Genomic DNA, 13804 nt, shown 5'->3' on the forward strand with positions numbered 1-13804 from the left:
AATCGCATGTTTAACACAAAGAAAGAACGAACTTGCATTTAGAACACCATTAGTTCACACTCCTTGTACCTCACTCAGCCATCGTTTATTCTCCGTGTACAAGAAAATAATTCTCACAACACAACAACGCCACGCAAGGGACAATGTTTGGAGCGATCTCCTTTTGACCCCGTCGCGGGGGGGGGGGGGGAGGGGGAGGGGGAAGGTTTCCCTCTAATCGCCACCACCGCCGGAGCGATTGGTGGCGCGGTCGGGCCGCTTTCACCCGGCGACGGAGAACGGGCGAGCAAGAGCGCGCCCACCTGCCTGCCCACTCTGGCCAGGTGGTCGCAACCATTCGGAGCCCCGGGCCTCGTTTACGTTCGGGCTGCGGGCTGCGTGCACCAAACGGACGGACGCCTCGCGCACTCAATGGCGGAAAATTGGCCAGCCCCCCTCCCCCCCTCCCCCCACAACCTGCGGTGAGCCAGCCGGAGGGAGGGGTTGGAGGAGTGGGGGTGTGAAGGGAAGGTGATCCCAGATATTTTTTTATGGGCTCAGTTGGAAGAGGAGAGCACACTCCGCCTATCTGTACCTCCAAACGTCAATGGCGGCCACAGGTAGGTCCTAGGACCTCAATACGCTGAATCTAATATTTAACCAGGCTCCGGGGTTGTCCTGGATTCTCTGGGAATGAAAGATTAATCTCCCGGACACTGCTGAGAGCAAAAAACCCCGGGAGAAGAATCAAAAGGGGAATTTTTTTTTTAAAATTGTGCACGTTGCTCAATTTCTTTGAACTTTTTAATTTATTAGTTCTAAATATAATGGAGATGAGGGGCGGGGGGTGGATAAAATGGGCAGTTTGACCAGGTGGGGTGGGGGGAGGGCGGGGTTGGAGGCAGTAGGTCATGTGACAAAACCTCCAGGAATACCAGAGTTGGCGAACCCTCCGTGTCTCCCACCTGATTCAGGCAGGCTCCCGGGCTGCTCTTGCGAAGGCCCCAGGAAAGATGGCGGCGGGCGGCAACGCAGCACTCCGATTTTAGGGCCGTTACTCCCCGTTCACTCCGAGAGGGCCGAGTTAAAACGGCCATGCTGTTTGCACACTTCAATCGTTGGTTAACAATCCATAAAAGAAGAAGATGGAAAAAAGAAACAATCTTCTTTTCCCCGTGGTGATTTCTTCAGATAATTCATCGAGCTGGCCAGTCGTGACTGTTCTAGATTCACGATACACCAATCTACAAAACAGATGGAGACTGTTATTCATTCTTGCTCGTCCTATAAATATTTAGGGGGGTTTTTATTTTTGAGAACAGAAATTTGTACTCGTGGATCAGTTGATGAATACATTTTGAATTCCATCTTAGTACGGGGCATAGCATGGACAGGTACATTACGGGTCACATGCAACGCAACCTAACGTGCCCTTAATGTTGATCAAAGAATGCATCTTTTTGAAACCCAGGCTTAAGAAGGCTGCACAGCTGGGACATTTCCATTTCCAACAGCTGCCTTTCTCCTGCTCTTTGCCAGCCAGATTTCCAGTTTAGTGTCGGTTTTAATGCCGAATAATTCCGGCCCCTTCTTTCCCACCGTGCAGCTGCTCCACTTTCCTTTCACTTTGTGCCCACCGCGGTGTCAGCAGACACTGGTGGACACACAGTCGATAAAGTTAATGCTTTATTAACTTTACGATAAAGATTTCCTCTGATCAGCTTGACCCAGGTGTGGACCCAGCGTTAAATTTATCAACACCGTTATAAAACACACACAATTACTATTTAACTCACGTCTCAGTTCTGTTTTGTAGATTTGACGACAGCAGCATAAATTGCAGCTGGAAAAGAAACAATTCTGGTTTAGGATTCTTTTTGCTTTCCGAGGTTCTGCTGCTTTGTCACGGAACAATTGCGAGGAAAACATTTAAGAATCTTACGGACGATTAATCAGATAGAGTAAGATCTGCCTGGCTGCAGCTCTTGCCTGTGACTGCAAGTCATCGAATCTTACAGCACAGCAGGAGGCCATTCGGCCCATCATGCCTGTGCTGACTCTTTGAAAGAGCTATCCAATTAGTCCCACTCTCCACCGCCCCCCCACCCCGATCTTTCCCCATAGCCCTGTAAATTTTTCAAGTATTTATCCAATTCCCCTTTGATAGTTATTATTGAATCTGCTTCCACCATCCTGTCAGGCAGCGCATTCCAGATCAGAACAACTCACTGCGTTAAAAATAACAACTCAATAACAACAACAATTTGCATTTATATAGCGCCTTTAACGTAGTAAAACGTCCCGAGGCGCTTCACAGGAGCGATTATCAAACAACATTTGATGCCGAGCCTAATAAGGAGATATTAGGACAGGTGACCAAACTCTTGATCAAAGAGGTAGGTTTTAAGGAGCGTTTTGAAGAAGTAGAGAGAGAGGTGGAAAGGCGGGAAGGTTTAGGGAGGGAATTCCAGAGCTCAGGGCCGAGGCAGCTGAAGGCACGGCCGCCAATGGTGGAGTGATTAAAATCGGGGATGCGCAAGTGGCCAGAATTGGAGGAGTGCAGAGATCTGTATTGTTGGTAATGGATGCATTCTTCGCTGTTTCATCATTTAAAGCTAGTAGACGGGTACAAAAAGCAATCAAAATGGCTAATGGAATGTTGGCCTTTATCTCAAAGGGGATGGATTACAAAGGGGAGGAAATGATGCTTCAGTTGTACAGAGCATTGGTCAGACCCCCATCTGGAGATAATACACCGCACCTGAGGAAGGATATATTGGCCTTGAAAGGGTTACAGCGCAGATTCACCAGAATGATACCAGGGCTTAGAGGATTAAATTATGAGGACAAGTTGCATAAACTTGATTTGTAATCCCTGGAGTTTAGGAGATTGAGGGGCGATCTGATCGAGGTGTTTAAAATGATTCGATAGGGTAGAAAGAGAGAAACAATTTCCACTGATGGGGAATCAAGAACGAGGGGACATAATCTTAAAATTAGAGCTGGGACATTTAGGAGGGAAATCAGGAAGCACTTTTTCACTCTAAGGGTAGTGGAAATCGGGAATTCTCTCCCCCAAAAGATTGTGAGTGCTGGGGGTCAATTGGAGTTTTAAAGACTGAGAGAGAGATTTTTATTGGGTAAGAGCATCAAGGGATAAAGAGTTAAGGGGGGTAAATGGAATTGAGGTGCAGATCAGCCATGATCTGATCGAATGGCAGAAGAAGCTCGAGGGGCTGAATGGCCTCCTCCTGTTCCTATGTAAGGGTTATTTCCATTTGCAGTGTTGTACAACAAGTGCAGTGACACAGTCTGACTCCACAAAGATTGGTGGCATTGTAAGCAGTGTAGATGAAAACATAAAATTACAAAGCGATATTGATAGATTAGGTGAATGGGCAAAACTGTGGCAAATGGAATTCATTGTCGACAAATGTGAGGTCATCCACTTTGGATCAAAAAAGGATAGAACAGGGTACTTTCTAAATGGTAAAAAGTTAAAAACAGTGGATGTCCAAAGGGACTTAGGGGTTCAGGTACATAGATCATTGAAGTGTCATGAACAGGTGCAGAAAATAATCAAGAAGGCAAATGGAATGCTGGCCTTTATATCTAGAGGACTAGTGTACAAGGGGGCAGAAGTTATGCTGCAGCTATACAAAACCCTGGTTAGACCGCACCTGGAGTACTGTGAGCAGTTCTGGGCACCGCACCTTCGGAAGGACATATTGGCCTTGGAGGGAGTGCAGCGTAGGTTTACTAGAATGATACCCGGACTTCAAGGGTTAAGTTACGAGGAGAGATTACACAAATTGGGGTTGTATTCTCTGGAGTTTTGAAGGTTAAGGGGTGATCTGATCGAAGTTTATAAGATATTAAGAGGAACAGATAGGGTGGATAGAGAGAAACTATTTCCGCTGGTTGGGGATTCTAGGAGTAGGGGGCACAGTTTAAAAATTAGAGCCAGGCCTTTCAGGAGCGAGATTAGAAAACATTTCTACACACAAAGGGTGGTAGAAGTTTGGAACTCTCTTCCGCAAACGGCAATTGATACTAGCTCAATTGCTAAATTTAAATCTGAGATAGATAGCTTTTTGGCAACCAAAGGTACTAAGGGATATGGGCCAAAGGCAGGTATATGGAGTTAGATCACAGATCAGCCATGATCTTATCGAATGGCGGAGCAGGCACGAGGGGCTGAATGGCCTACTCCTGTTCCTATATTCCTATGTTCCCTCTGCTGTTTGAGGTGACTGCCCAACCTGTACCCATATCTCTTTCTCTGTCTCAATCCAGACTGACTGAATTCCCTCTGGAAAATTATTTCCCTCTGAGTGATCCCCTATAGTGTTATTACAGAGCTCAGGGAAGGACGAACTTTGGAAAGATCCATGTGCAAATCCCGAGGGATGGTGTGAATGTAGAAAACCAATTGTAATGATGCAGATGAGCAACACTGCAGGAGAGCAGTTTTTAAACACTTGTTTGAAGCTTAGAGAATGTTCTCAATGCAAAGCAGGAATTGTGAGTGACTTTGTCTCATTACCTGTCTCTGCTTGCTGTGACACCGTACCAGTAATAATACTGTAAACAGGGACACTTCCAGCTTCCTGTGGATCTATCAAAGATACAAAAACATAAGTATGGAATAAGAATTACTTTTAATGGAGAAATATCGGTGAAAGGACCATAGTACAGGACCCCATCAAGGCCAGAGAATGGAATGGAGAAAATGAAGTAAATCACAAAGTGATGATTGGGGGGACGCCAAACTAAGCTTTTAAAAACTCTTAAATGCTCTTAGCTTTTCAGCTTGGAGTCTTAGCCATGGCTCAGTGGGTAGAACTCTTGCTTCTGTGTCAGAAGGTCACGGGTTCAAGTCTCACTCCATAGACTTGAGCACATAATCCAGGCTGACACTCCAGTGCATTACTGAGGGAATGCTGCTGGAGGGGCTGTCTTTCAGATGAGAGGTTAAACTGGGGCCCCATCTGCCCTCTCAGGTGGATGTAACAGATCCTCTGGCCACTATTTCAAAGAAGAGCAGACAAGTTCTCCCTTGTGTCCTGGACAATATTTATCCCTCAACCACCATCACTAAAAACAGATTAGCTGGTCATTATACATTGCTGTTGCTAGGATTTGACGTCTAGCCACATAAAGAGATATTAGGAGAGGTGACCAAACAATTATCAAAGAGGCTGGTTTTAAGGGGCATCTTAAAGGAGGGTAGAGAGGTGGAGAGGTCCAGGAAGGGAATTCTAGAGCTTAGGGCCTAGGCAGCTGAAGGCATGGCCGCCAATGGTGGAGTGACGGAAATCAGGGGTGTGCAAGAGGCCAAAATGAGAGAAGTGCAGAGATCTTGGAGGGTTGTAGGGCTGTAGGAAATTATAGAGATACGGAGGGGCGAGGCCATGGAGGGATTTGAAAGCAAACAAGGACTCACTGCGTGAGTGCATACAGCTGTCACCCAACCATTGCAATCCCATTTTGTCATGCATTGTTTTATTGCTGAAAGTACGTGAGCTTTCAACTTAAATCATGCATTCTAGAATATTTGGTCCTTGGCCCCTTTAAGTTATAGTGAGGTCAGGTCACTGGCCCTTTGTTGAAAGTGGCCTCATTGGCTAAGAGGACCAGGAAGCCGAGTCTGAGCTCGGCGCGTAGATTGAACTCATTATGGTGGAGCTGTTTAACTGATGGGTCTCAATCTTTGGGTTCAACACCAAGCATCCAACCCAGAGACCAGCCTGGGACAATGTGGGTTCAATTGGGTTGGTAGCACTCTCGCCCTCTGAGTGCAAGAAGGTTATAGGTTCAAGTCCTGCTCAAGCATATAAGCCTAGAAATTCTGGCCAGCACCACTGTGCCATTGGGAGTGCGGTGGGACAGAACCTCCACTCTCTGCTTTGCACCCCCCCACCGCCATGACGCCATGGGGTTCCTACATTACAATAGTGACTCCACTTCAAAAGGTACTTAATTGGCTGTAAAGTGCTTTGGGACATCCCAAGGTTGCGAAATGCACTCTGTAAATGCAAGTCTTTCCTTCTATAAGAGGGATAGATTCCTTTGTCTGTAGACTAGAGTTGCCAACCCTCCAGGATTGTTCTGGAGTTTCCAGGAATTAAAGATTAATCTCCAGGACACTGCTGCGAGCAACACCCAGGAGAAAAATCACAGTGTCATTAAAATAAAAGGTGCTTTTTTTATTTGTCTTTGAAAACTTTTGTTCATTAGTTATAAAAATATCGGACATGGCAAAAAAAGGGCTGTTTGACTGACAGCCAAGGATCATCCAATCGGATAATGAAGAGTCTGTTCGCTTTCCGATTGGCTGTGGGAAGGCGGGGCACTGCGAGGATGGACATGTCGAGCAACCAATGGCGGGAGTGTGGGGGCGGGGCAGTTGGAGGCAGGAGGTCATGTGATGAGACCTCCAGGAATATGTCCAACCAGAGTTGGCAACCCTACTGTAGCCTTGAAACAGGAGGGCTGACCAAAGCGCCCAGAGGAATCTCAGAGCAGCACCTGGCCACTCCTTCAAAAGGTGAGGCTTGGACCAAGGATTTGTTGAAGTGACCGTTTGATCCCAGGATGCTAAGACTCCAAATCAAACGGTGACTGATCCCTCCACAGTGTTGGTGGATCTTATAGCAGAGCGACTGTGCTTTTTCGTACAGAATGAGGTGTGAGCAGGAAGTCCTTGGCCTGGATATTGGATGGGGCCCGAATCGGGTCGCGATCCCGGTGCTGTCTGGGGACAGGAACGTGGAAAATTGGTCCGCTGGTCTCATTTGCTTATTACCAGCGAGCTGCGGGCCTCAGAGCCAGCACATTGGTCCCTGGGGAGAGGGAGGGCAGGAAGATCAAGGGGGGGGGGGGAGGGCGGCGGGGGCAAGCTGTGGCCGGCAGCGGCCCGTGGATTTAAAGTAGACCTGGGAGGAGCACTCCTGCTCCCTCTGGCTCCACAATAAGGGAAGTAAAACAGTCCAAACTTACCTTTCCGTTAGCACCTTTCAGGACCCTTGGTGTGGCTACCTAGCGCCTGAGAATACTGACTGCATGGCGTGTGCTGCGGTCAGTCGCAAACTAATTTTACATATGCAAAGGACCCAATGCCTGTTTCAGGCACGTGCTCTGGACGCCTACGGAGGAGTTTTTACCAATATGGCGGACAGCGCACCTCCAGTGTGGAATGAGCACGTGCACACTGCCCGCCATATTGGGCCCAGACGCACCAGTTTTACGCCTGGAAAACAGGCACACCTCGATCCAATGTCTAGGTCCGTGCCTTTCTCTAGAGGATACTCAATAACTTCACCTGAAGCAGTGTGTGTTACAGGTGTGCAACTCGCATCAATCTGACAATCAGTCTGTACCCAGTGACACCCAGGGAGCTCGGTTAAGATGAAATCCCCCCCACCCCCGAAGCTTTTCTCTGGTGAAGAGAAATGACCTTTTTTTTGTTCATTTATGGGATGTGGGCATCGCTGGCAAGGCCAGCATTTATTGCCCATCCCTAATTGCCCTTGAGAAGGTGGTGGTGAGCCGCCTTCTTGAACCGCTGCAGTCCGTGTGGTGACGGTTCTCCCACAGTGCTGTTAGGAAGGGAGTTCCAGGATTTTGACCCAGTGACGATGAAGGACCGGCGATATATTTCCAAGTCGGGATGGTGTGTGACTTGGAGGGGAACGTGCAGGTGGTGTTGTTCCCATGTGCCTGCTGCTCTTGTCCTTCCAGGTGGTAGAGGTCGCGGGTTTGGGAGGTGCTGTCGAAGAAGCCTTGGCGAGTTGCTGCAGTGCATCCTGTGGATGGTACACACTGCAGCCACAGTGCGCCGGTGGTGAAGGGAGTGAATGTTTAGGGTGGTGGATGGGGGGCCAATCCATCCACCACCATGTGAAGGCCTTGCTGTATTAAAGCCCGATCATTCTAAAATGCTGAGCACTGTCCTGAATCAACAATCGAGCAACATCAAACCAGAGTAGAAGTTAAATGACTCACTGTCCTCAGAGGCTCTGGTGCTGCAGTTTTCATACACTTGGGAATGAGAGAAAGAGAGAGTTTTTACAATGTAGACAATTGAAAAAATAATCTTATTACAATTGGACCAACCATTAAGACACAACATAATTTAAATTACTATCCAAAATGTGCTGCTTTTGAATTTATATCTCATCCCCAGTTATACTGTACAATAGTGTCAGTGCTGGCTCGGTGGGCAGCACTCTTGCCTAACTGAGTCAGAAGGTCGTGGGTTCAAGTCCAACTCCAGAGACTTGAGCCCGTAATCCAGGCTGACAGTTCAGTGCAGTACCGAGGGAGTGCTGAACTGTCTGGATCCCATGGCACTATTTCAAAGAAGAACAAGGGAGTTCTCCCCAGTGTCCTGGACAATATTTATCCCTCAACAGATTATCTGGCCATTTACCGCATTGCTGTTTGTGGGATCTTGCTGTGCATAAATTGGCTGCCGCGTTTCCTACATTACGACAGTGACTACACTTCAAAAAAATGAGCACTTCATTGGCTGTAAAGCATTTGGGACGTTCTGAGATGGTGAAAGGTGAGGTAGAAATGCAAGTTCTTTCCTATAATTCAGCCAAATCGAGAAGTTCCCCCCCCCCACATTAGATCTAAGATATCCAATTAGATGGTCGGATTTCGAAATTATTAAATTTGAGCGTTTAAAAATATTTTAGCCTTCTATTTCACTCCACCCTTGGGTTGCTTTTTCCTTTTCTGCCTTACCTTTACTGGGAGGGATTGGGGGGTGCGGGTGTGGGTTGCTGTGTGTCAGGCCGCACAAAGAGTAAGGCAAAACCCTCAGGGTTTGGGGGGAGTCTAGCTCGGAGGGGGATTGAGGAAGAGAGAAGGGAGGAACAAGGCATCAGCTGGCTCAAAATTCAGTCACCAACAAACCAATATTTATTCCCGCCAAACTAGTAGTGAGAAACCAACTGGGTCTGTGTTGGGAAGCAAGCAGGATGATATGATGAAAAACAAAATGTCTGGATTAAAATAGGAACAACGGAATTGCTAGATGAAAAATGACCAAGGTTCATCCAGTTCGCCTTCTACCATCCTGGTAATCGCATGGTACAACAATAATGGAGTTGTTGACTAATCATAGCAATCAATCTCTATCAATGGTAAAAAGTTAAAAACAGTGGATGTCCAAAGGGACTTAGGGGTTCAGGTACATAGATCATTGAAGTTTATAAGATGTTAAGGGGAACAGATAGGGTGGATAGAGAGAAACTATTTCCGCTGGTTGGGGATTTTAGGAGTAAGGGGCACAGACTAAAAATTAGAGCCAGACCTTTCAGGAGTGAGATTAGAAAAAATTTTTACACACAAAGGGTGGTAGAAGTTTGGAACTCTCTTCCGCAAACGACAATTGATACTAGCTCAATTGCTAAATTTAAATCTGAGATAGATAGCTTTTTGGCAATCAAAGGTATTAAGGGATATGGGCCAAAGGCGGGTATATGGAGTTAGATCACAGATCAGCCATGATCTTATCAAATGGCGGAGCAGGCACGAGGGGCTGAATGGCCTACTCCTGTTCCTATGTTCCTATGTCTACAACAGACCCAGACATGAGGTGAGGAGAACCCCCAGTGGTGGAGAGTTTTGGGAAACATAGATCCAAAGTCACCTGTTCCTCCTGAGCATGTTACACCCACCACACGTCATGTCTCAAATTACTCATATACTGTATCTCAGAATGTTATTTTTCTGAATGAAATCTATCTAATTTGTGTTTGAATGAATCAGTACTGACGGTTTCCACCGTCTCCCGAGGGAGCCTGTTCCATAGATTGACCACTCGCTCACTGAAATATTGTTTCCGCAGATTAGTTGTGAATTTACTCCCCTTCGAGTGCAGGCCGTGTCCTCTGGTTCTACTGATCTGGACAAGGTGAAACAGCTTGTTATGGTCTACATTATCTAGAATGCTAAAAACTGCAATCATATCACCTCTCAACCATCTCCTTCCCGGTGAGAACATGCCCAATTTACATAATCGGTCCTCAAAATCCAATCCCTCCAATTGAACAACACTGAGTGATGGCCGATGCATGATCTAATGACATCTGAGGGCAATTCTTGTTGTCCTACCTGTCTGTTGTGCCCGAGCTAGTTTGGGTGTGTTGACAGTACTATAGAGAGTACTTTCTGACTCCCGCACACCTATTAAGACACAATCGATTAGCTCCTTAGGTACGTCATAGAGAAAAGAATTAGAAAACCAAATGTCCTGTGTTACTGACAATCTGTTCCTTTTGAGTTGATGATTGCACAACAGGCTAGATCACAGTTAAGATAATCACATTGTCTGACCAACCCAAAGGCCATTTAACACTAGGGAACAAAACGTGCTTAGCAATTACATTTAAGACAAAGATTCTGGATTTTGCCATTTTAAAAAACCTCGGGAGGGGAGGGCAAAATTCCTCTGAGATGTGATTCCCAGCAATTTCACCAGGATCACTCCCGGCAGTGACCTCTGCCACTGACCCCACCGGAGTATGCAATGGTGTTTTACACGCATTACCACTAGGGTACTAAGGTACGCTATCATGTCAATTGTGGTTATGTGAAAGGTTTACTCTTCAATTCAAAGTAGGAATCATAGTTGGCTCTAGATTATTGCTGCTGGCTCTGTATTCTCCATTCCTTACCTGTCTCCGTTTGGTGGAATCTCAGAACATGAACACTGCTGTAGAGAATGAGACTTTCAGACTCCTGTGGATCTGTAAAGGACACAGTCAGTTACTTCCTTCTTACATCCTCATCAGCAAAATAATAAATTCAACAACAACAACTTGCATTTATATAGCGCCTTTAACGTAGTAAAACGTCCCAAGGCCCTTCACAGGAGCAATTATCAGACAAAATGTGACACCGAGCCACATAAGGAGATATTAGGACAGGTGAGGTAGGTTTTAAGGAGCGTCTTAAAGGAGGAGAGAAAGGTAGAGAGGTGGAGAGGTTTAGGGAGGGAATTCCAGAGCTCAGGGCCCAGGCAGCTGAAGGCACGGCCGCCAATGGTGGAGCGATTAAAATCAGGTTTGCACAAGAGGCCAGAATTGGAGGAGCGCAGAGATCTGTATTGTTGGTAATGGATGTATTCTTTGCTGTTTCATCATTTAAAGCTAGTAGACGGGTACAAAAAGCAATCATATTAGCAAGTGGGTGGCCATCTGAAAGGATAGGAAGAGGCAGGCAGTGCAGAAATCGTCTGGGCGTGCGGCACTCTCAAACTGGTATTTAGCATTGAATACTGGTGAAGGTGACGACACCTCAAAGGAGTGCAGTCCTAAGCACTGCACCATGGGGCAAAGGACTGCACAGGGGGCCACAGTGAAGTGTAGAAATGCAGTAGTCATAGAGGATTCGTTAGTCGGGGGACAGACAGGCATTTCTGTGACCGCCGACGTGATGGTGTGTTGCCTCCTTGGTGACAGGGTAAAGGACATCAGGGAGAGGGTGCAGGACATTCTACGGGGGGGAGGGGAACGGCCAGAAGTCATGGTCCACGTGGGTACCAACGAATTGGAAAGGAAAGGGTGGTGTTCCTGCGGTCAGAATTTCAGGAGCTAGGGAGGAAGTTGAAAAGCAGGTCTTCAAAGCTAGGAATCTCTGGATTACTCCCAGTGCCACGCGCTAGTGAGATTAGGAATAGTTCGATAAGACAGGTTAATGCGTGGCTAGAGACATGGATCAAGAGGGAGGGCGTCAGATTCTTGGGGCATTGGGACCAGTTCTGGGGCAGGAGGGATCTGCTCAAGACGGACGGGTTGCACCTCAACAGAACCTGGCGGGGAGGTTCGCTCGCGCTGTGGGGGAGGGTGTAAACTAATTTGGCAGGGGGATGGGCACCAGGATGCAGCATTAGGAAGGAGAAACAAGGTGCACAAAGGATTGGGAGAGACAGATAGCACTGGAGTAAGGAATAATACAGTATTAGGTGGGATCAGACTAAGAGAGAGCACAAGAAGGTTGAAGATAGGTTTAGAGTGCATGTGTGTAAACACACGAAGCGTGGTAAACAAGGTCGGTGAGCTGCAGGCACAAATAGCCACATGGGAATACGATGTCATGGCGATAACGGAGACCTGGCTCAAAAAAGGGCAGGATTGGGTACTAAATATTCCTGGATACAAGGTGTTCAGGAAAGAGAGGGAAGGGAAGAAAGGAGTGGGGGGTGGGGGGGGGCAGTATTGATTAAGGAGAATATTGCAGTGCTGGAGAGAGAGGATGTCCTGGAGGGGTCAAGGACAGAATCTATTTGTTTAGAGTTAAGAAACAATAGAGGTGCCATTACACTATTGGGTGTATTCTATAGACCACCAACTAGTGGGAAGGAGATAGAGGAGCAAATTTGCAGGGAAATTACAGAGAGGAGCATGAGCCATAGAGTAGTGATAACTGGGGACTTCAACTATCCTAATATAGACTGGGATAGTAATAGTGTAAAGGGGCAAAGAGGGGGAGGAATTTCTGAAGTGTGTTCAGGAGAACTTTCTTGATCAGTATGTTTCCAGCCCAATGAGGAAGGGGGCATTGCTGGATCTGGTTCTGGGGAATGAGGTGGGTCAAGTGGAGCAAATGTCAGTGGGGGAACATTTAGGGAACAGTGATAGGGAATAGTATCATAAGGTTTAGATCAGTTATGGAAAAGGACAAGGAGCAATCTAGAGTAAAAATACTTAATTGGAGGAGGGCCAATTTCAGTGGGTTGAGAACGGATCAGGTCCGGGTAAATTGGAATCAAAGATTGACAGGCAAAACTGTAATTGAACAATGGGCGGCCTTTAAAGAGGAGATGGGTCGGGGGTACAGTCCAGGTACATTCCCACGAGGGGGAAAGGTAGGGCAACTAAAGCCAGAGCTCCCTGGATGACCAAAGAGATATAGGGGGTTAAATTGGTTATTTGTCCTGCCTGAACATTCACCTAAACCAAGTGTTCCAAACCAGTGTTGACATGAGGAGTCAATAACATTCACACTTCCCACCAGCAGGGGGAGCCCGAATCTCTTGAAGGCAGGCTGTATCTCTGACAGGCAGCTTGCATCTCTTAAAGGTAGCCTGTACCTCTTACTTGCTAAAAATAAGGCACAGGTCTGCACAGAGTCTGAATGGAGATCAGACATCGCATACGTAAATGTCTATCACTTTAAATCAGCGTTGCACACTGATCGAACACATATTCTCCCTACTTTACACGATGCCGGCATTCGTTATTTGCGCTTGTGCTAAACCCTTTACCAAGATGGCGTCTTGCGCAGCGTGCGTGCGTATCCAAAGCGTCATCTTGGATATCCGGGAGGCGGCGTAGCACCAAAAAATGCGCTACACGGCCCAATTTAGTGCCCTTAGCGTAAGAGGAAGCAGAAAAAGATGACAGATATTAGATTGATAATACAAGTGAGAACCAGGCTGAATATAGAAAGTTCAGAGAAGTGAAAAAGGTAATAAGAGGGGCAAAGAGAGAGTATGAGAATAGACTGGCGGCCAACATAAAAGGGAATCCAATGGTCTTCTATAGGCATATAAATAGTAAACGGGTAGTAAGAGGAGGGGTGGGGCCGATTAGGGACCATAAAGGAGATCTACGCATGGAGGCAGAGGGCATGGCCGAGGTACTAAATAAGTACTTTGCATCTGTCTTTACTAAGGAAAAAGATGCTGCCAAAGTCATAGTAAAAGAGGAGGTAGTTGTGATACTGGATGGGGTGAAAATTGATAAAGAGGAGGTACTAGAAAGGCTAGCTGTACTTAAAGTAGATAAGTCACCCAGTCCGGATGGGA

At 46.8% G+C, this 13804-nt stretch overlaps 1 protein-coding gene across 3 annotated transcripts in view; it reads right to left on the reverse strand.

Moving 5' to 3' along the window:
* Positions 1–70: 70 nt before the first annotated feature.
* Positions 71–13804, reverse strand: part of LOC137320414 (sialic acid-binding Ig-like lectin 12) — a 38762-nt gene continuing 25028 nt past the window's right edge. For all 3 annotated transcript variants that reach the window (XM_067982117.1, XM_067982115.1, XM_067982114.1), the window contains 6 exons: positions 10671–10742; positions 10108–10179; positions 7987–8022; positions 4526–4597; positions 1776–1822; positions 71–1223 (listed from right to left, as the gene is read on the reverse strand). In XM_067982117.1, coding sequence (XP_067838218.1) covers positions 1779–1822; positions 4526–4597; positions 7987–8022; positions 10108–10179; positions 10671–10742 — 296 coding nt within the window. In that variant the 3' untranslated portion in view covers positions 71–1223; positions 1776–1778. The remainder of the gene's footprint in view (positions 1224–1775; positions 1823–4525; positions 4598–7986; positions 8023–10107; positions 10180–10670; positions 10743–13804) is intronic.

Source organism: Heptranchias perlo, chromosome 4 (assembly GCF_035084215.1).
Source record: "Heptranchias perlo isolate sHepPer1 chromosome 4, sHepPer1.hap1, whole genome shotgun sequence".
Lineage (NCBI taxonomy): Eukaryota > Metazoa > Chordata > Chondrichthyes > Hexanchiformes > Hexanchidae > Heptranchias > Heptranchias perlo.